Source organism: Odontesthes bonariensis, chromosome 2 (genome assembly GCF_027942865.1).
Source record: "Odontesthes bonariensis isolate fOdoBon6 chromosome 2, fOdoBon6.hap1, whole genome shotgun sequence".
Taxonomy (NCBI): domain Eukaryota; kingdom Metazoa; phylum Chordata; class Actinopteri; order Atheriniformes; family Atherinopsidae; genus Odontesthes; species Odontesthes bonariensis.
The window spans coordinates 20848723-20868714 of record NC_134507.1 but is presented as its reverse complement, the minus strand read 5'-3'; the positions used below and the strand labels follow the sequence as shown (position 1 = coordinate 20868714).

Below are 19992 nucleotides of genomic sequence, written 5' to 3'. Positions count from 1 at the left end.
TTTCTGTCCACAGGACATTGGTCCAGAAGCCTTATGGTTTGATCACACATCTGACACTTTCTATGTTTATATCAGATCAATTAATCAAATCCATTGAATTAGCTTCTCCTGGCTGCTATTTATCCTTTGAACTCCTACGGAAGGTTAAAATGACATTTTCAGTCACTACTTGTGCATTTTGGCACATTTTGATATCTAAAAAAAAAATAATGACATAGTGCAACATGTCCTGTGTTGCTGTTAATCTGAGTTTGTATTTAACTAATCTGAAGATCTGGTGAGGGTTTTGCGTAAAACCAAGGCTCCACTAAAAGCATATATCCATTTTGTTTAGATACTTCTTTATATACTCATTAGAAAGGATTAAACACTATATCACTAAATGTATTTGCCTTATGATAAGCTTATGAAATAAAACACTTTGTTCGGATTAAAATCAATGTTTCCCAGATATTTGGCTTGCGACCCTTTACAGAAAGAAATGAATGACTGCTTGACATAGATTCACTGTTTGAAAGAAAAAAAAATTAAATACTATAAAAACAGATTGTAGCAGAGATTTGTTGTTATCATTATATATTTGCCCTTATTCGAGCTCTCAGGATTTTCACCCAAATGTTTGGTATAAAACAATGAATGGACAATGGTTTATATAAGTCAGGGGTCATCTTCATACGGTTTGCACAAACCCTCTTCTGGCCATAATTCAAGATTACATTCCAGGAACAGAAAAGGAGGCTGTGACTTAATTTCACAAAAGGTCACATTCTGAATCTAATCCAAAGTGGCTGCAATGATACAAGTACAGATCCTCTAAGCCACAGGGTTTTGAAAGATCCACAACGTCCAGTGTCGTGGCTACAATGACACTGGGTGTAACCTGCCACTTGAGTAGCTGGTAGAAGCATGCAACCACAAGGTGATGACTCGAGCTTCCACTTCCTTCCCCCTTAAAGCTGCAGTCTGCAAGATTTGTTGTTGTCATACGTAAAGTCCTACTTTTTGGAATTTTAAGAGTTTACATGATCTATCAGAACGCTTGAAGTTGAAAACGGTGACCTCCGTAGTCGCAAAATGCAAGAAATGCTTATTTTTTAACCGAAAAATAAAAAGTTATTCAACTTCCTGTCCCGCCCCTTCAAAACACATGAGAACTCGTGCACGTCTCAGATGCGCCTACACGACTCCTCATTCATCAACTCACCTGTCATTTGCGATCATGGAAGACACAGTAAGTAGACTAGCCCGTAATGAAGTTCAATAGTCCAGATAAATAAGCGTGGGGACGAGCCTACCTTGTATCGCGCGTGCACAATCGGTGATTGACAGGCAACAGAGCCCAGCTCGTAAACCTGATTGGTTACCTTTTACCGGTCCGGTCTGCAATTTTGTAAACAAACCTGCTGGCTTTGGAGGGACCTAGCGGGACATATAAGGGACCTAGAGAACTCTTTTTTTTTTGTATTGGGGTATTTAATGTACTACTTTCGGAATCCCCGGACAGTTCCAGGCATTATGCTTGAAAAAGAGTTGCAGACTGCAGCTTTAATCATGCCACAATGCAAACAACTTACCTCTAAAATTCTTAGAGGACCTTGTCACTGAGAGTTGCTGCTGACTGCTATCTGGAAATAAATTCACCTATTGTGGGTAGATTCAACCACTAGATAGTAACAGCTTTGTGGGAGTCAGGATTGTACAACAGTTATTCAGCATTTCAGCCCGTGTGTGTTCCTCCAAATTAGTAGAAGTATGTGCTACCTGATGGCTTGATAATTGATAAAGGCGTACCAAACTTTGATAAAGAAGAGGACGCTCCATTCAAACTCGGCGAGAAATTTACTGCTGCAGACAGAGCAGTCATTACACAAACATGGTCACCGACACTGTTTATCTCAAGAATTTATTTCCATCTTAAGTACTAAAGTACTTGTTGCTGTTATGAAGGTTAAGAATTGCCAAGAGATGACAAACACTCAGGAGTCAAGTTTAACAACAATACTAGGATCCAGGTTTTATAGATCTTAGTTATTCCACAGTGCTTGCAGATGCACAAGGCAGCATCAGGCAGGGAAAGGACTCAATAAGACTAAATATAAAATTCTGCATGCATTGATGCATCACTATCGTATGTCTAGACATAAGCTTCAACATTTATTTTTCCTGATCATACTTTACAATTTAACTTGAGTCTTTTTGAATTAAAGATTATATCGATTATGACTGAACGAGGAAATAGATGTATCACTGGAACACATATTGAAACCTTAAAACAAAAAGAGTTTTTACAATTCTAACTAACTTTAAAGTCAATAATTGATTTGACCAATTATTATTATTTTTTTTTTCAACAAAGCCTGAACCCTCTTAGATGAGCTTTCTGTCATTTCTTTAAGTAGTCTGCAGGAATAGTTCTCCAGGCTTCTCGAAGGACATCCCAAAGCTCTTCTTTGGATGTGGGCTGCCTTTTATTCCGTTCTCTGCCAAGATAATCCCACACTGCTTTAATAATGTTGACGTCCAGGCTCTGGGGAGGATTCATCCCTCCATAAGACCTGTTGCCACTGATTTTCAGTCCATTTATTGTGTCATTTGGCCTAGCTCAGCCCTTTCTCCCTGTTTCCTTTCTGTAAGAATGGCTTCTTGACAGCCACCCTTCCATAGAGACCATTTCTGATGAGGCTTCAGCCAACAGTAAACGCTTAAGCTGAAGGGCCAGGTGCATCTACTTTTTCCTGTTTCTTAAGAACATTACTTTCAGAAACAGTCCATCTATTGTAGATTTCTTTTTTTTTGGTCTGGTCGCTTCTTCTTTTGCCCTCCACTTGTCAAGTTTGCCCAATCTTTTTAACTATAAACTGCATACCATGCTGAGATATGCCACGTTTTTAGCAAAAAACTCTTTGGGAATCACTGTGTTGGTGCAAAAATGTCCATCCGTGTTATATTTGGCATTCTTTTAGATGCAACTAGATAAATGGGAACACATTATGTATCTTTGTGACAGGTTGCTAATAACAAAGTTTCTGAAGATGCAATTTAAAACTGGTCCTTTGCTAAGATGTCTGTAATGTGTGGACACAATGCTGGTTCATCCCTTGAGTTTGGTGCCGTTTCTATGATTCATAGGTCAGTGTTAAAGCTGCGGTCGGCAACTTTTTTTTAGTCATATTAGCTTGAACTGTCATGGGATTCTGGAAGTAGAATATTAAATAGGCTGTTTAGGAAAAATAACGAAATCTGTAGCTCCCTCTGAAGCCTGTAATCATGCTTACAAAAACCGAGCGCTCCCGGCTGTTTTTAACCAATCAAGTTAGGGTGGAGGAATCCTACCTGTCAATCACAGCTTGTGCACACGCTGCTGAGCGTGAGTCTGCCCCAGCTTGTGTGCCTCACACTGGTGTGAACTCACGTGCACAACCTCGTCCACAGAGGGGGAGGGGTTTGGGGGGCGATTCGGAGCTTGTTAGAGGTTGGGGGAGGGACCTGAAAGTTGTATCAGTTCGAATTTTCCGACTTTAGACTCGCAATTTTGAAAACCTGCCGACTGCAGCTTTAAGTGGCTTAACAAACAATAAAACACATTCCTCTATAAATGGTCAGGTGCAAGGACTGGACTGAAAATGAGTGAAAAAGCAGCCAGTGTGCAAAGAAAAAGTTTGAGAAACCTTCAGAAAGGCTGGAGAACTATTGCTCAAGACCACCTTGAAGCAACACTGAAGATGTTTGTGAACCTTTAACCTACATGCGTCTGATCAAAGTATGTGAAGTATGCTAGCCTCTTTTGTGCACATTGATAGACCTGAAACTGCCCTGGAGTGCCTGGGGGCTGGGATACAGCAGTTCCCAACTCAATTGTGCTTTACAGTCGCTTGGCATTTCCGTGGGGTTTTGATGGCGTCCTTGTGGCCCCTCTCAACATGACAATAAATTCATATGTATGGTTGTACATTTGCTGGGCTCACAAGGATATTTGTTTTCATGACAGCGGTGTTACATCTCAGTAGGGGGAGCCAAAAGGGCAAAACATTTGAAAAATTCTAAGTTTTTAAAAACTTACAAGGAAGTCTGGCTCCTTGGATGCAAAATATAAAACACTGAAGGATGGATCAAAACTTTTACACAGTATTGTGATGTGTAGTAAACAGCTCTAATACAGAGTCATTCAAATGCTTGTTTAAAGATATTTCACAGACACAATACACCTTAGGCGTGAAAAAATGTAAAGATATCTGCCGGACCAGGCTTGGGAATCAATGGCATGATTAAGCTCACAGTCCACAATGACGAAAGGAGCTCAGTGTCTGGACAGTATCTGTGGCTCCAGAAGAGGGTCAGTACAGTAAGTTCTGCAATGGAGGCAATATCTCATGAGAGAGGCAGAGAGAACCCTGAACTCTAATGTGAGCCAAAAAAGAGAGACAAATCAGTTTATATTTGTTAGTAGGATATGAGGGCACACAAGTAATAGCTGTATAAAATTAGATATATTACTGCCGGCTGGGGTGACCGATCACTGTGGCAAACCAAGCCAAGAACTTCTGACTTGTGCTTCCAGCACTTGAGTCAACCAGTGTGTGTGTGTGTGTGTGTATGTGTGTGTGTGTGTGTGTGTGTGTGTGTGTATACGTGTGTGAGAGAAAGCCCTTTCGCCATCATCAGTATCAACAGAGTGTCAGTTGAGACCTCACAGAGCATGGCTTGACAGAAATGAGCTGTAAATACACACACACGCACATCCAAATACAAACGGCTGTATTTGACAAACATTACACTGACTTCATACTTTTTTGGAGGCTTTAACAAAAACTACTTCTTGCTTTATCTCATCCCTAATCTTCAAACATATTTCTCCTATAAAGCTGAATCATTTAAGCCCTCCCTCCAAATAATGCTCCTATAATGACATTGTGTAAACACACACACACACACACACACACAGAGACGCATATGAATAGATATTGCAATGAAAAAAAAAGTGAAATAATTTGACTTTCACCTCTTTGCCAGCTGTAATTCAATTCATATTCAATTATTTTCAATTTGACCAAGACTGCCATCTAGTGTCAGTCTTGGTCAAATGACTTCAGGGTAATTGGAAGACTTAAGTTAATTTGTAACAAGGTAATATTTGCTTATTTGTAAAGTAAAACTTTTACAAACTCTCCATATTAGTGCTGTCCACACCTCCCACCCACCACCACTACCACCACCACCACCAAGTCATAAGAGAACAAAAGCCTCCAACAATCTTATTATTTATGCAATCGCAAAAGAAAGTCCATTCTTGCAACAGATTTCTGCAGAAAGCCAGCAGTGAACTTTCAACTAATCTGGCACAGGAAACACACAGAAAAAATTAGGTAATCAAAACTAAGCAGTCTAGCTGGATCCTGCACAAGTTATTCAAATTCTTTACTCACAACTTATCAGCACAGTCACTTGATTTGTCAGCAGCCATTCAATGAAATCACATACTGACTGCTCATATTTATTAGGTTAATCCTTTTTGGTTTATAGAAGAAAATACTGCCATTTAATACAAGCTCAACTTTGGTGCAGACAAATCACCCGAGAGACTGGGAGCACCATTAAGTGTCATTAGTGAACAGATTGGAACTGGATAATTGATCAGGAAGTCAGTGAACAGGAGGGAGGATGCAGGCAGAACAGGAGAATACTTTGAAAAGTTAAAAGAGAAAAAAGCACAACTGTTTTAGCACTGAGCAGGAGAACAACACAGGCTGAATTTGTGGAGGCTTCACGTGTTAGTGGGCTGTTAGAAAAATCATGCATTATGAGAAAAAGCTGTGCGACGTGATGGGGGAGGCTTCCTCCTATCCTTTAGTTCTCATAACATTGTGTGGCTAGTGAGATTGTTTCTGAACTCAATTTCTCATAACATTGTAAACATAAATAATATAAATAGCAATCGTATAATTTTTTTGACAACTCTGGGCCAGCTTCCTGATAGGATAAATGCAAGAATAAATGTTTTGTGTTAATTGTCTCCAGCGACTCTGAGGCCTAATTTTGAGAGAATTTTTGTGACATGTGCCAAACGAAAATCTGATTAATATTGTACAGTTAACGCAGCACCAGTATCTATCATGTTTACCAATGATGACAAAGTTTGACGTAGTTTCTTGTTTAGGTTAAAGGGCTTAGTTTTAGACTGTACTGTGGAATTCTGAGTTGGTTTCACATATTTTCAAACTATGTTATGTGTATTTTATCATATTTTAGGGTATGTGTTCCAGTGGCTGAAAGTAGTGGCTTTTTAAGATAATTTTTCCATCCTCTTTACAGTTCATTCTCCATCTGCCCAAAAACACATTTCCCCTTGTAATTTGATCATATCTACTCAGTTCTTACAAACACTGACACACAGACTGCAGATATATATACAATGAGTGTATTTTCTGGTAATGTCACACCAGGAGATGTGTGTCTTTTTGTAGTGGATTTTGGTCTTAAGCTAGCAGATTGAAATCTGGTTGATGGTATAGCTGTTTGGTTACCAGCGTGCTAGTTTCATCGGCAGCCACAAACGTTCAAGCTACTACGAAAACACTACTGGGTTTGACAGATGAGGTGGTAAAAAAGGCAAACCAGACTTGATTCTTTTTAAATGAAAAGTGTAAGTAGGCTTTCTTCTTGGCTAAAACAGCTTAAAACCTTAGCCATTGCTTTCTGCCTTTTGTGTCAGTTACTGATGAACTCTAAGGAAAAGCTCCCTCTGGATTGAGCTTGGATCAATGTGAAGCTTTTACTGGTAATCTGTGCAAGAAGGCAATGTCCAAAAAAGGGGATTTCTGGAAATAAACTTATTCAAAGTCAGAGAGACACACAGTTGTGTATTGGAAATTCCATGTCAGGGTAATGCTTCTCAGGAAGTGGGTCCTTTTGGTCCTGGCACTAAATAACAGAGATCAAGTGAGGCAACCTGACCTTTCAACAACCAGAACAGCAAAAGTAAAGACAGGAGAGGTGAAGGAGTAAAGGGTTGAAAGGAAGGAAGAGAGTCATCAAATATTAAGTAGTAGCCTCAGCAGAACAAGAGATAATAATTGTTTAAGTGCTTCTTTCCAAAGCCTTTCTCCCTTCTCCTTGACTTATTCATTAAACTCCATGTTCGCCATAGTAAAGTCTCATAGCACTGTCACAGCCAAACATGACTTGATATTTTTAAAACAGTGACTGTCTTGAAAATAAAGAAGCACTTGAAATACTCATTGGCCTTTAAAATTAAAAGTGGCTGCACACTTCCTGTTTATGCATAAATGGTTTGAGCATCAGAAGTTGCAGATGGTAACTATCTGTGCTACAGTATGGACAACTAGGCTCAGACGTCTCCACGCCATGGTGATTCAGACTGAAACAGTCAAGTATGATTCAGCACGAAACAGGTTTCATTGTACAAGTGACCAAACTGTAGAGAAATGTTCTCAGTGACATCTCATCATAGTTCCAGGGAATCAAATTAGCAGTATGTTCTTGCTTTGATTACCTATGACCCTGAATCAATGGTCATGCTTTATGTGAGCAGAATTGTACACTGTCATAAGCAGATTTTGCTATAAAGATTAAGTGGTGTTTGTAATATCCGTGTTCCCAATTCCATGCAAATTGAACAACATTTAACTCAATTTTGGGAAATCGGCAAAATTCGATGAAAATGGACTAGATGTTCTGAAATTAAGATTCGATCCAAATATGTCTCTACTCTCAATATGTGACACTGTTTTTTTGCAGTGTCACCACCAAATACAAATCAGTGACTGACAAGTATTGCCCAGCTGTGTGTGCTTTAGGAATAAACTGCAGTTCTTGTAGGTTTGGCTGATGCCGTTGAAAAACATAACTCCACATTGAACATTTTTGCTCCACACACTGGAAGAATGAAGTTGTCAATTTTCTTTATGCCATAAAAAAACCCAATCATTTTAGCCGATGATGTTGTTAAAGCTGCAGTCTGCAACTCTTTTTCAAGCATAATGCCTGGAACTGTCCGGGGATTCTGAAAGTAGTACATTAAATACCCCAATACAAAAAAAAAAGAGTTCTCTAGGTCCCCTATATGTCCCGCTAGGTCCCTCCAAAGCTAGCAGGTTTGTTTACAAAATTGCAGACCGGACCGGTAAAAGGTAACCAATCAGGTTTACGAGCTGGGCTCTGCTGCCTGTCAATCACCGATTGTGCACGCGCGATACAAGGTAGGCTCGTCCCCACGCTTATTTATCTGGACTATTGAACTTCATTACGGCTTGTCTAAAGGCTGATTCATACTCGGCGCAAACGCGCAACTGTTCTGGCTCGAGAACCATTAATGACGTCATCGAAAGCGCCAGCCCCTTCACAGTTCCTTCAGCTCATAAGCGCAGTTTGCGCCGAGAATGCGTCACATTTGCAGTTCTCTCCAGACCAGCGAGCGTCACTGTTGAGGAAACAAGCTGAAAAGCATACGAAGAAAGCATACACAATGCCACCTGTGGTGTCACGTCAGCAGAGGCTGGCACATCTGATGCGGAATGAATTTACTCTGGGTGTAGAACTGTATATGTATCTCAGAGCTAAGCGGCTGCGGCAAAAACAGAAGAGAAGGTGGAATGTTCGTCCTTTGCAACAAGACGAACTTTGTCAAACGTTGTCCCAGTGTAACTTCATAGACGTGTCGTACAGATGTTTGTAGAGGCGCACCCTCTCGGTCACCGCGGTCTCTGCAGTGTTCATTTTTTCTTTTTCTTGGTCAGCTGTTTCCGGTTGAGCGCGCGCGAAGTCAGAAAAAAAGTGGTGTGCGCGCCCTTGCGCCGCGCGAGGATTTTCTAGCTTGCGAAGGGGGGCGTGGCGGAATTTTGGGACACGTGACCGTTTGCGCCATTTGCGACCAGCTAGTATGAGCGAGGTTGCGCCGAGTATGAATCAGCCTTTACTGTGTCTTCCATGATCGCAAATGACAGGTGAGTTGATGAATGAGGAGTCGTGTAGGCGCATCTGCGTGCACGAGTTCTCATGTGTTTTGAAGGGGCGGGACAGGAAGTTGAATAACTTTTTATTTTTCGGTTAAAAAATAAGCATTTCTTGCATTTTGCGACTACGGAGGTCACCGTTTTCAACTTCAAGCGTTCTGATAGATCATGTAAACTCTTAAAATGCCAAAAAGTAGGACTTTACGTATGACAACAACAAATCTTGCAGACTGCAGCTTTAACTCTACAATCTAAAAATGTAACAATCCAGTATTGGTTACTTCCATTTCTCTTCCTCTTCACATCTGCCAGCCATCTTGTCTGAAACCTGATCTCCTGTTTGTTGTATACTGTTCGGCACAACCCATAATCTGCCATCACTGCTAAAATGTTGCCTGAATAAATCAATAGTTGACATCCTGCCAGACAGGCTGTCAGAGAGCTTTAGAGGAAGCAAGCTCAAGAAAGACAGAAAGTGAGTAAGACAGATGGCTAGCTAGGGACAAAAAGAACTGCAAGGCTGACACTGTACTGTTGGCCATAGTTAATAGTCACCATAGAAATAGGCCACAGTGGAAGGAAACTGTACAACATCAGCATTTAAAAAGAAAACACAAGATTGTTTTAGAAGTGTGTGACATGAGGCCGTAAGAGAACACCAAATTTAGAGATCGATTAAAAAACATCAGCCCTCGTTCATCTTTGCACCTTTAAATTCTTACTATATAAGGCCATATCCGCACAGATTTACAAGACAACCACTGACAATTATAAAAACAGCTGTCCCAAGCATGTCAGCCATGTTTACTCAGTTGTCTTTGTGTGGCTTTTCGGGACCTTACTTCTGAGAGGCTCAACCTGGTTTGCTTTCGAGCAAACTGCCAGCGGTTGATGATGGTTGCTTTGGCCACTGTCCCGCTAGCTTTTACTGACATGCTGAGGACTGATTTAGGGGAGTGAGGCTCAAAAGGTCTGGCTCAAGGTTTTGAGGTAATTTTCTGACACATTAATTTCGGGGTTACAGATGCAATACGAGTAATACTAATGTAAACAAAACATTTTGGTTAAAGAGCCATAATGTTGTTTCCTGGGACGACAACTTTGAGACAGCTCATTCAGTGGATCACCAGAGTAACGTGTGACGCAGTTTGCATGATCTACTTGTCAAACAAGCAGCAGCAAACGAGAAGAATGTGGTTTTACCAGGGAAGGTCTCACCTTTTTCAGTAAATATTAATCAAATAGAAATAAGCAGATATATCTCACAGAGCATATTTCTCAGAGTTTGAGGTTTCCCATAGTCTACTTATGGCACTAAAAGAGAGGGGAGTGGGAAGTTACTTTGATTCATCCTTAATTCCACTAACATGTTCACTTTGCACTGTAACACAAGGACACGACATGACACATAAAGCATACATTCAACATCAGGCAGAGAAAATCCACACAACAGCTTTAGCTCACTACAAACGTACGCATCACAGTGGCTACTTTGCCTTGCAAAAGTCTGATTCAAATATTTGCAACAGCGGTCATCTGATGTGCACAAGCTCAGCCCACATCTCTGAACATGACAAAATGACACACAAAGAAGAAGCTGTAAAAGTGCATTTAAAAAGGGATATATTCTGTCCTCTTTACAAGTCGACACAGTTTGTGGTCATAGTGAAATGTCTGTCACATGCTGTGGTCATAATAACACAGAGCGACAGCACAGCAGCTCCTTTTTCTTCCATTCATTTTCACCTATATACAAGAGGATCATTTTGGGGGAGTGGAGAGACCCACTCTATTCCACTCTGCCACTCTTTTCCTCAGGGCCCAACACTTTTGAGATCTTTTGTACTTGCCGACCATGAGAGCACATCATTATAGTATGTGAGAGTATACAGTAAATAACTTGGGAGCTCAGACCACTAACCAAACTAATGGAAAAATACTTTACTGACAATCTTATTTTTAGATACTTACATTTCCCTCGTCTTCGGTGGAACTATGGACGGCTGGTGGGCTACTGATCTCTCTTTTAGGTGCTGTCTCATTGCTGTCCCAAGTTTTTAAAACACATTTGGCAGAACTAAAAATGGCTGCTGGCCGGTTACTAACCTTTGAGAATTCCCGCCACAATTCCTCTGTCCCATATCTGCTCCATAAACCCTGGACTTCACTGTTGCTCCACTCAAGTGTTCAGGATCTAACATTGAAAACTGTTGCTTCTGCTGGAAATATTTATCAGCTGTTTGTTTTTGGAATGGCAGTTTCTGGTGCTGTACTGATGTTGCATACTACTACTGATGAGATTTGTTGTCAAAGTAAAAAGCGAGAGCAAAAGCATTTCAGCTTCCTGCTTCCAAGGTACAGCGAACACAGCTTCATCTGAACTTAAAGTCAGGCGGTGATAAAGAGGGAGGCGGCTGCATAACCTTCAAGAGTGACACAACTTCCCCTGGAAACCTTAACAGGTCACTGAATATTTTCAGTTTTACGGGGCAAAAACAAAATGCCAGCGTTAGGTTTTTCCCGAGCTTTTGAATTGTGACTTCAGACGCTAAAACATATGTTCCAAGCACAGAAAAAAAGCTATTTTTCCATAATATGTCCCTTTTCAAAGCTGTAAAGCTTACCATCATAAGATGTTCACTCTGTCCAAAATGACTGGCTTTTTTATTGACATGAGGCAGCAGAACCTTTGCCTATTAAACACACTGATGTGTTATGACAACCTCTGCAAACAGTAATTAAACTATATTAGATAACACAGGTCTAATATAGCCTGCCTGCCCTCTCTGGCTGAGTGATACACCAACCAGTACGCTGATGTACCATTGTCATTCGGTCCAACACACCCAAATGGGCAACCAGCCAAACCCATCAGGAACTATCAGTCGTACTAAGTTTCCTTTCCGCTGTGGAAATATTGATAAAAAAAGTAACTGCCATTAGATGTGGTTTGTATAGGTCATATGAGAAACTCTAATGCTGTAATGTAAGTGTGGGGAGACTTGCAAAGCCTTCGTTTTTGAAGTGAAGCACACAATCACCATTGCCTACTTAGCATTGCCAAAGAATCTGTTAATAAAAGTGTCAGGCGCAAATCTGGCCTTCCTCACAGCACAACAGAGAATTCTTAAGAGAGCTTAAATGTTATTTTGTGACGTACTTGCAGCATTAGCATCTAATTATTATTGCACAAAATGTAGCTGCTTTCAAGCAGTCCTCCTATACATATTGTACATATTGTGTGACTGTATGTTATTGTTGATACACAATAAGTATTCATTCCAAATTATAGAAACAATGCAAAGGAGAACAAGGCAAACAAGCTCCAGCCAGAGGACTGCAGCTCTAACAACAATGGTAGGACACTAATAGAACAGCTCATAGTGCAAAACAATCAAAGGCACATATACTGAGTCATGTGCACATTATGCATCATGAGCCCCTTTTAAACTGAATGGTCCTTAATAAAGCTATTTTCAAAGTACGTATGGCCCCAGTAAACAGGCTGGTACTAGTTGCAGTGTCTGTTATTTACAGACACTGCATTCCTAACTTAACATGTAAGGCAATCACTGACAAACAGGTGACAAGCAAAGCTCAGCATGTGAGGGGAAGAAGAGGAAGAAGTGGTGGAAAGGCGCTCTCTCCGTGTAAACATAAGCTGAACAGAGCCACACAGAGCCACAGAGAGCCAGAGACACAAAGATAAAGATAAAGTGGGAAGTAGATTTTTTTTTTTTTTTATATGAGGAGGAAACTCACCGTCATGTTCCATGATTTGACCCGGGGAATATGATCAGCTCAGTGAGCTGATCCTCGCCTCTTCCCGACACACAACCTCTCTGCCTCCCTCCCACCCTCCACTAACTCTCTCTCCTCCCTTTCTGTCTCCCCTCTTCTCCTACCCTCGCTCCCCTCCCTTCTCTCCGTCTCTCTACACTTCCCTCCTTCATCACTCTTCCCTCCCTGCCTCCCTCGCTGCCTCAACCACTGTCTGCTGGCTCCTCCCCCTTTCCTGCCTCCTGCATGCACTTGCTCGAATAAAGAGCATTAAAAGTTAATGTTTGTTTCCATCTCAGGTCCTCCCTCCCAATCTGCTTCGCATCCTGCATTTGTCTCCATCTCCCTGCCTGTCGCGGTTTTTTCCGACTTCTTCTGACTCCAGCCTGATCCATTTTCCTTCCACTCTCCCCCAATGAAATCCCAGTGTCAAGTAGAAAATAAAGAGAGAGGCTCACTTTTAGGGATGAAAGTACAGAAAAACAGGGTATCAAATAAGCAGATGTTGACACAGTCTTCATGGGCTGATTTTCACTCACAATTTCTGATGCGTTTACTCGTCTGACAAAATAAACATACAAATTTGTGAATAGGAAAAGCTTCTATGGGAATTCTGCTGTATCAATATACCCTTAGTCTTCACTGTTTTTACAAAAAGATGGAAAGAGATGGAACTTTGGAGCATTTGTGGAGCAACTATCTGAGTCTAAGTGAGCATTTATAAGCAGGAATGATTGTCATTCTCGTGAGTGTTTTAGCCCAGAGAACCTTTTTTTGCACGTCTGTGGTCAAATTATTTATACAATTTCAAGTTCAGTTTTGTTCAAACTGTCATGTTAATGTGCGACCTCAACAACTCCTAAAGCGTGAATATTCCAATAAAAGCTTAAAAGCCTGAAACCAGTCAGTTAAATCTGAAGAAGCCTCTCATATGGGAGACAAAACATCTTCAAGAACCAAGAACAGAAGTATTAAAGGAGCATTTTGATTTTCTTGCTCAGTGTTGGTGTCACATCGGTTATTTTCTGTTGTGATAGCAACACCGTCTTGATGAAGCATATTAGCTCGCTGTTTACTCAGTAAATAAAGTCCCTTTTATCTTTTACACAACACTGATTGTTGCTGAGTAATACATAGGACTACACCTGAAGACCATGGCACCACTGTGACTGCACCATGACAAAAAAACAAAGCAGATACTGAACACACAAATCATAAACAGAACATCAATAATGTTCGTAAAAGCCAAAATAAATCAATACACGCAGCCTCTGAGGGAGCCACGGGCAGAAGAGCAGACAGAAGGGATTCAAAGAGGCAGACACAGAGAGCAAGAAAGTCTAAGTGGCACGTATTTAGTCATTTTCTTTCTCATTTCTGTCACCCACACACCAAACATCACAGTCAATATGTCATCTGTACACTTGTGTACGTTTGATGCTGAAGGTCACACCACACTGATGATCATCAATTATTATTATCTCCAGATCTTTATCAAAGACATCTTGTGATACTTGAGTTCAACCTGTAGAAAGAAATATTGGAGGAGGACAATATAAGGTCTGCTGATAGACAAAATAATATGTGAGAGAGAAAGAGAGAGTAATCTGGAGTAATAATAGACATGATGTCCACACAACTATTAGGCCATGAGAGCAGCTAATAATTTTTAACGTTCTTTCCCTCCCTTTTCACTTTGTCCTTTTTCTGATTTAATCCCCTGACTCCCTAACATGTAAACATCTTAAAGTTTTTTTGTTTTTTTTTCCATGTCTCCTTGTCTACAGGCTTTTTAAAGATTAACCTAGCAAACGATTATCACATTTCCGGTATGCACAAACATACAATTACTGTATTAGAGGCTGTGCAAAGTAGTGTTAACATCCTGTTCACTTGCTGCTGTGGCATTTCAACAAATATTAATAGAGTTAAAGGCTTAGTAAGTAACTGCGGATTTACTAATAGACTGAGGAAGGGAGGGAGAAGCAGAGAATGTGAGACTTTGACTTTTTCAAGTGAACAAGTGAGAAGAACAACGACTGGCTCATCAGCTCCAACAACACCCACCCCCACAAGGGGGACAAAACTGATGGACAGAAATCTTGAAAGCACCAGTTCCTAACAAGGTCAACTGGTATTCAAAAATATGCACAGTCATCTTTTGACTGAGAATGATTATAAGTGAGAGGAAAAAATCCCTCTGCAAAAACAGTGAAATGTCTGTATCTCCATGAAGATCCAAAGGAACTGCAGACAACAACATTCTTTATTTAACCACAAGACAACTCAATACACCTGTGTGTCATTATGCAATCAGAGTAATTACTGGATTACAGTCACCTATTGTTTGTTTACCAGTATAATCATGCTCTGAGTTCCCAAAAAGGTTTGGCACTGTGTGAAATGTCAATAAAACCAATGCAGCAATTTGTAAATCATTTAAACCATCTGTTTAATTAAGAATAGTAAACGACAAGATGTAAAATGTTCAGGGCCTCTTTTATCGTCCTTTTTATTCTCATTTACTTTTAATGAGCGATAGGTCTGAAGCAGTGTTGTATAGTAACGAAGTAAAAATACTTCACTACTGTACTTAAGTATATTTTGGAATACTTTGTACTTTCCTCGAGTTTAATTTTTTTTTGACAACTTTCACTTTTACTTCACTATATTTCCGAACTTAATTGCATACTTTTACTCCAATACATTTTCATTGTTCGGTTTAGTTACTTGTTACAAAAAAAGAGAGAGAGAGAGAGAGAGAAAAAAAAAACGCAACAGTGTTTTGACCCCATGCATGTTATGCCTGCCCAAAGACGTGGAAATTCTATCTTACAGAAACTCCCCTTTTTTAGGTTTTAAGGTAGTTTTACAAAAAAGGTCTTCCTCTATACTGGTTCCATATGAGGGCTGAAATGTCTCTCCCTTAGCACCTGGTTCCTGCAGTTTAAAATGAGGTGACATAGGAAGGAACCCCCAAAAAGATCCTGTAGCCAGGTCAACTAAGGTTAAATAAGGGTAATTTATAATAACAATAAGGAAGAAATTCATTAGCGCTACTGTCAATACAGTAGAGGGAATAAATGTTGTATTATTTCTAAGCAGCTTGTATCATACCATTTTATGTCAGCGTTATTGCAATTGCAATTGCAGCATGTTTTTCATAAAAATCAGCACTTTTTTGCAGTCAGTGTATGTATACTTCTGCTGTTTGTTTATCCAATTTAACTGTGACTATGGTGATGGTTTAAGTTGTGACCGACATGCACTGGCCTTATTTAGTCCTTGCCACTATCGAGTCAAAAATATGGTGGAAGCATAAAATGACTGATTTGACTGAAGAATTCTTTAATCGAATGTGGGGAAACTCGAATGTGACGTCATTCGAACGTCTGTACCTGACTGCCGAAGCCAACGGAACGCAGCCTTTTTTTTCTTGGTTACCCTTCATTTAACACAAATATTTGCAAATAAACATTACATATAAACTACGTTTGATAAATCAATCAATTTCAAATGAATCCAGTACCATGTGGATGCATGACGAACAAGCAAACAAGATGGAACGCAGCTGAAATCACGAGCAGCGCAAATCCGTTACGTCACAGGCGAACGCGGCCACGAGAACTCATGTGAAGTGATTTAATCCACAATAAAATATCTTTAATAAACTTTAAAATATTTATAATATGCGTACTGGCGTTATTTTACCTGCCTTTTCTGTTTTATTTATGTTTAAGTTGTGTAGAGTGCGTATTCACCAATTTAATATTTTCTGCCGATGCTGTCACCGTGAGTGTGATGGGTATGGCGGCATCGATACACCCCCTAATAGTAAGTAATAAGTAATTTTTCAGAGAGTGCACTCTGCCACGCTTCCTCGAGGAGCGAGGGTCTCGACGTTACATGTGCTCCCCAGGCAGGTTAGGTAGATATTTGATCCACCTCTGTCACCATTGGAGAAACCCCTCCTCGAGCGGGGTGGCTGTTGACCACCATGTCTTGCCACGGTTCATCGTTGAGCGAGGGTCTCCCCTACGTGACATGTGCTCCCCAGGCAGCTAGGGTTGAGCTCTGTCGCCATACCCCTCTTCGATGGACCGTGGTAATTGGTGACAACCCGATGGGGAAGGCGGAGGTCAGCAGCAGCTGCACAAAATATTTACAAAAACATAATGCCACATCTGGCGCTCTTACCTGCTTACTACCATGATTGTTTCGTGACTCTAACCAGCTGATGTTGTTGTTTAAATCCAAGTATGAAGTGAAAAAAAGGTGTCATAGAAAAGTGTTTATATGTTCTACAAGAATTTTGTGTCAGTATCTGACTTGACACAAAGGCAGTTGGCTGACAGATGTGTTCTGCATCCACCCACCTCCTTCATATATGAGGACTTTGTGACTTCGTAACCGAAATACTATAATTTTTCAAACAAGTGTAATAATGGCTGCTGCTTAGCTCCACGGGGGTCTTGTTCGTCAAGCTGGGCCGTTGTTGATGTAAACACGGAGGAGCCTTTGGCGTTGAATGAGCCTTTTAAATGGCTGAAATGACAGGCTAAGTGAAGTGTTTCCAAAGGATAATAAGACTGGTGTTATTAATTAAGTGACTGTTGCTTGCGGGTGATCGATGCATTGCAGAGCAGATAGCAGAGGTCCGCGAGCTTAAAAACGCGTGTTTAAATAATGCGACTCTTTCACCGCATGGACGCCATTTTGTCGGTTGCCCTGGTTACGTGTAAACAAACACGTCACTTTCCGGTTGGCTTTGGAAAATGACTCCCCTTGGTTAGGATAAGTTATGAAATAAACATTAGTGTTAGAAAACAAGCGCGGTTAAGGCTCCATAAAAAAAAGTGGAATAAATCGAAACATGGACGCCATGTTTTCCCTTCGCATGCAGTTACTCTTAACAACCACTAGAGGCCTATTTACATTTTTCCAACCAAAGTATAGGCTGTATCTGCGTCTATGGCTATCACGATCTAGCCTGGCGACGCCATCCTACGTACTTCCGCCCAAAGATTTTGGCTCCGCACATAGTCTGGCCAAATCCCCTTACCTCGGTTCGCTCAGTGTTTTGCCAATCAGCAAACAGTTGCGAGTGGTGACGCAGAACTCACGCGCGGAGTCCATTGTAGTCCATATAATTGTAGTTCAACCGCAGCGGAAATAAACATGGCGACGGAAGAACGCTAGAAGCTATCCATGAAGTTGTCTCAACTCTGGAGATCATTACACAATTAAAACGAGAGCAAGAGGAATGCCTCGTCAATTTTGTTAGTGGCAAGGATGTCGTAGCTCTCCTTCCAACTGGCTTTGGGAAAAGTTTGATTTATCATAATGGTACCGGTATAATGAAAGCGGATGTGGGAAGCGTGATTCGCGAGCTAGAGCCTCGCGAGAGTAAGCATGAACCTCGGCGCATAACCAACGTCATTTCTAAACATTATGATTGGTTAAGGGAACTCCGTTACTCCAATGAATTTAAGTTGCTGGGTAAGGTCCCGCCCTCCATTGAAACGGATTCCTCTTGGGTTTTCCCAGGCTGTTTGACAGAGTCAACAGTCGGCTTTCGCCCAGGCTAATCACGATCACCCCATAGATACATTATGTAGAGAAGCAAAGTGTCTCCAAAGCGATGCTTGTTTATATAGATCCAGTCATAATAACTATGATTTGTGTGGATAAATGCGAGGACAGAAAGGTGAGCTTGAGCAGCCTGCTACAACACTTTTGTACCCTTTTCTTTCATTTTAAATGACTAACCTTGATAATAAAGCAATATTTTACGTAGTATTATATCCATATGATATATGAACTGCTGGCAGTGTAGTACCCGATCTGTTTTCCTGTAGGGCCCCACTGTTTAAAAAATGCAGAATGCGGTTTGGCAGTTTTCCTGAAATGAGTGAGGCATTCTCTGAAAATGATGTCATATGGATGCCAACATATGAGGCACCAAAACCTGTATGCCATTCACCTGCATAGGCAACCTTGTATCACAAATACTGACTTTGGACCTGATAACAAGCCCTTTTCTGTCAATGTCATCCATTTTTTGGGCACTCGTGGCAGAAAGAAATACAGCAAATCAAATCCGGCCCGGCTGCGTTGAGGAACTGCAACCTCAGTTCCTGCGGTGCCAGCTGAACCAATCGAGCTATACGTCTCTCCATTGTCCAAAAATGTTTTAGAAAAGGTATTTCTGCCATCATATTCAATATTATTAGCAACCAGTATTCACAAGCAAGTAAGTCCTTCATATCAAACACATAAATAGTAAATCCTTGTAATTCCTATTAGAACAACACATGGGTGGGTTTAAGTGCAAAGTTTTGTGGACCATCCGATCGAACAGGAATTTCAGTTGCAGCAGAAACTTTACTATGTTTCGATTGCAGGACCTTTCCCTGGGGACTAAAAACATTTGGGAGATACCGTAGAAAAATCTCAACACTTAAAAAGTCCCTGCTTGAGTAGTTTAGTCTACCTTTTCACTAATTTACCGTACTCTGGAAAAATGTGCACGTTCCCCCTAATGCTCAAACACATTTTACACATTCCCTCCTATTTTTTTCTGTCCACACATCTTTTAAGCCTTGTCCAGGCAAATTTCAACAGTTTATCTTAAACTGGAGTAATTTGATAAACTACAGCCTCATTCTGACCACAAGATTTTCAGCGCCGTTGGATCGCTGCATTGTTCACACTACACAAAGTGTTTTCACCTGTGCTCAGGACCTTTAAAGTCGTGTGTTTACTAAATGGCTGATCTGCGGCAGTAGCAGATTTTTCACCTGACTGAACCATTGACTCATCTGATTGATTGCTATCAAGCAGTTACAACTGCCATATGAATAAGTCTCTCTCTCTCTACAAGTCTGTACAGATGAGTGTTACTGAGGCACTTCACAGAGCACTAAGTCCCACGTTTTGTTGCTCTTGATTTTAAGTGGAACAGCAACCAGAACATTTTGGTCAGCGGCCACTGATTACTTTCTTTGAAAACCCAAAATTAACTGTGAGCTTTAGGCTGGTTCACATGTGCACATTTGCTAAGCTTTCATAAAGTTCAGAAACTTTTGGATTCGGGGTTGCACGGCTTTACATTTACTAATAAATATACTGCCAGTATTTTATTTCTGCCAGTCAGTCTCAGCTATCCCTACAAGAAAAAAAATATATTTTTTTTTTACTTCAACTCTTATTTTAGGTGTTTTGAATGTGCTTCATTATTTAC

The 19992-nt window shown here is 40.6% G+C and overlaps 1 protein-coding gene across 3 annotated transcripts in view; it reads right to left on the bottom strand.

The window, feature by feature from the left end:
* The window catches only part of phactr2 (phosphatase and actin regulator 2), a 51918-nt gene that overhangs the window by 27590 nt on the left and 4336 nt on the right, over positions 1 to 19992 (bottom strand). Inside the window, exon 1 of one of the 3 annotated variants that reach the window (XM_075478722.1) lies at positions 12732 to 12818. The exons of the other annotated variants lie outside the window; for them this stretch is intronic. Coding sequence (XP_075334837.1) covers positions 12732 to 12744 — 13 coding nt within the window. The 5' untranslated portion in view covers positions 12745 to 12818. Of the gene's footprint in view, positions 1 to 12731; positions 12819 to 19992 lie in introns of those variants that run through there. 3 annotated transcript variants of the gene reach the window in all.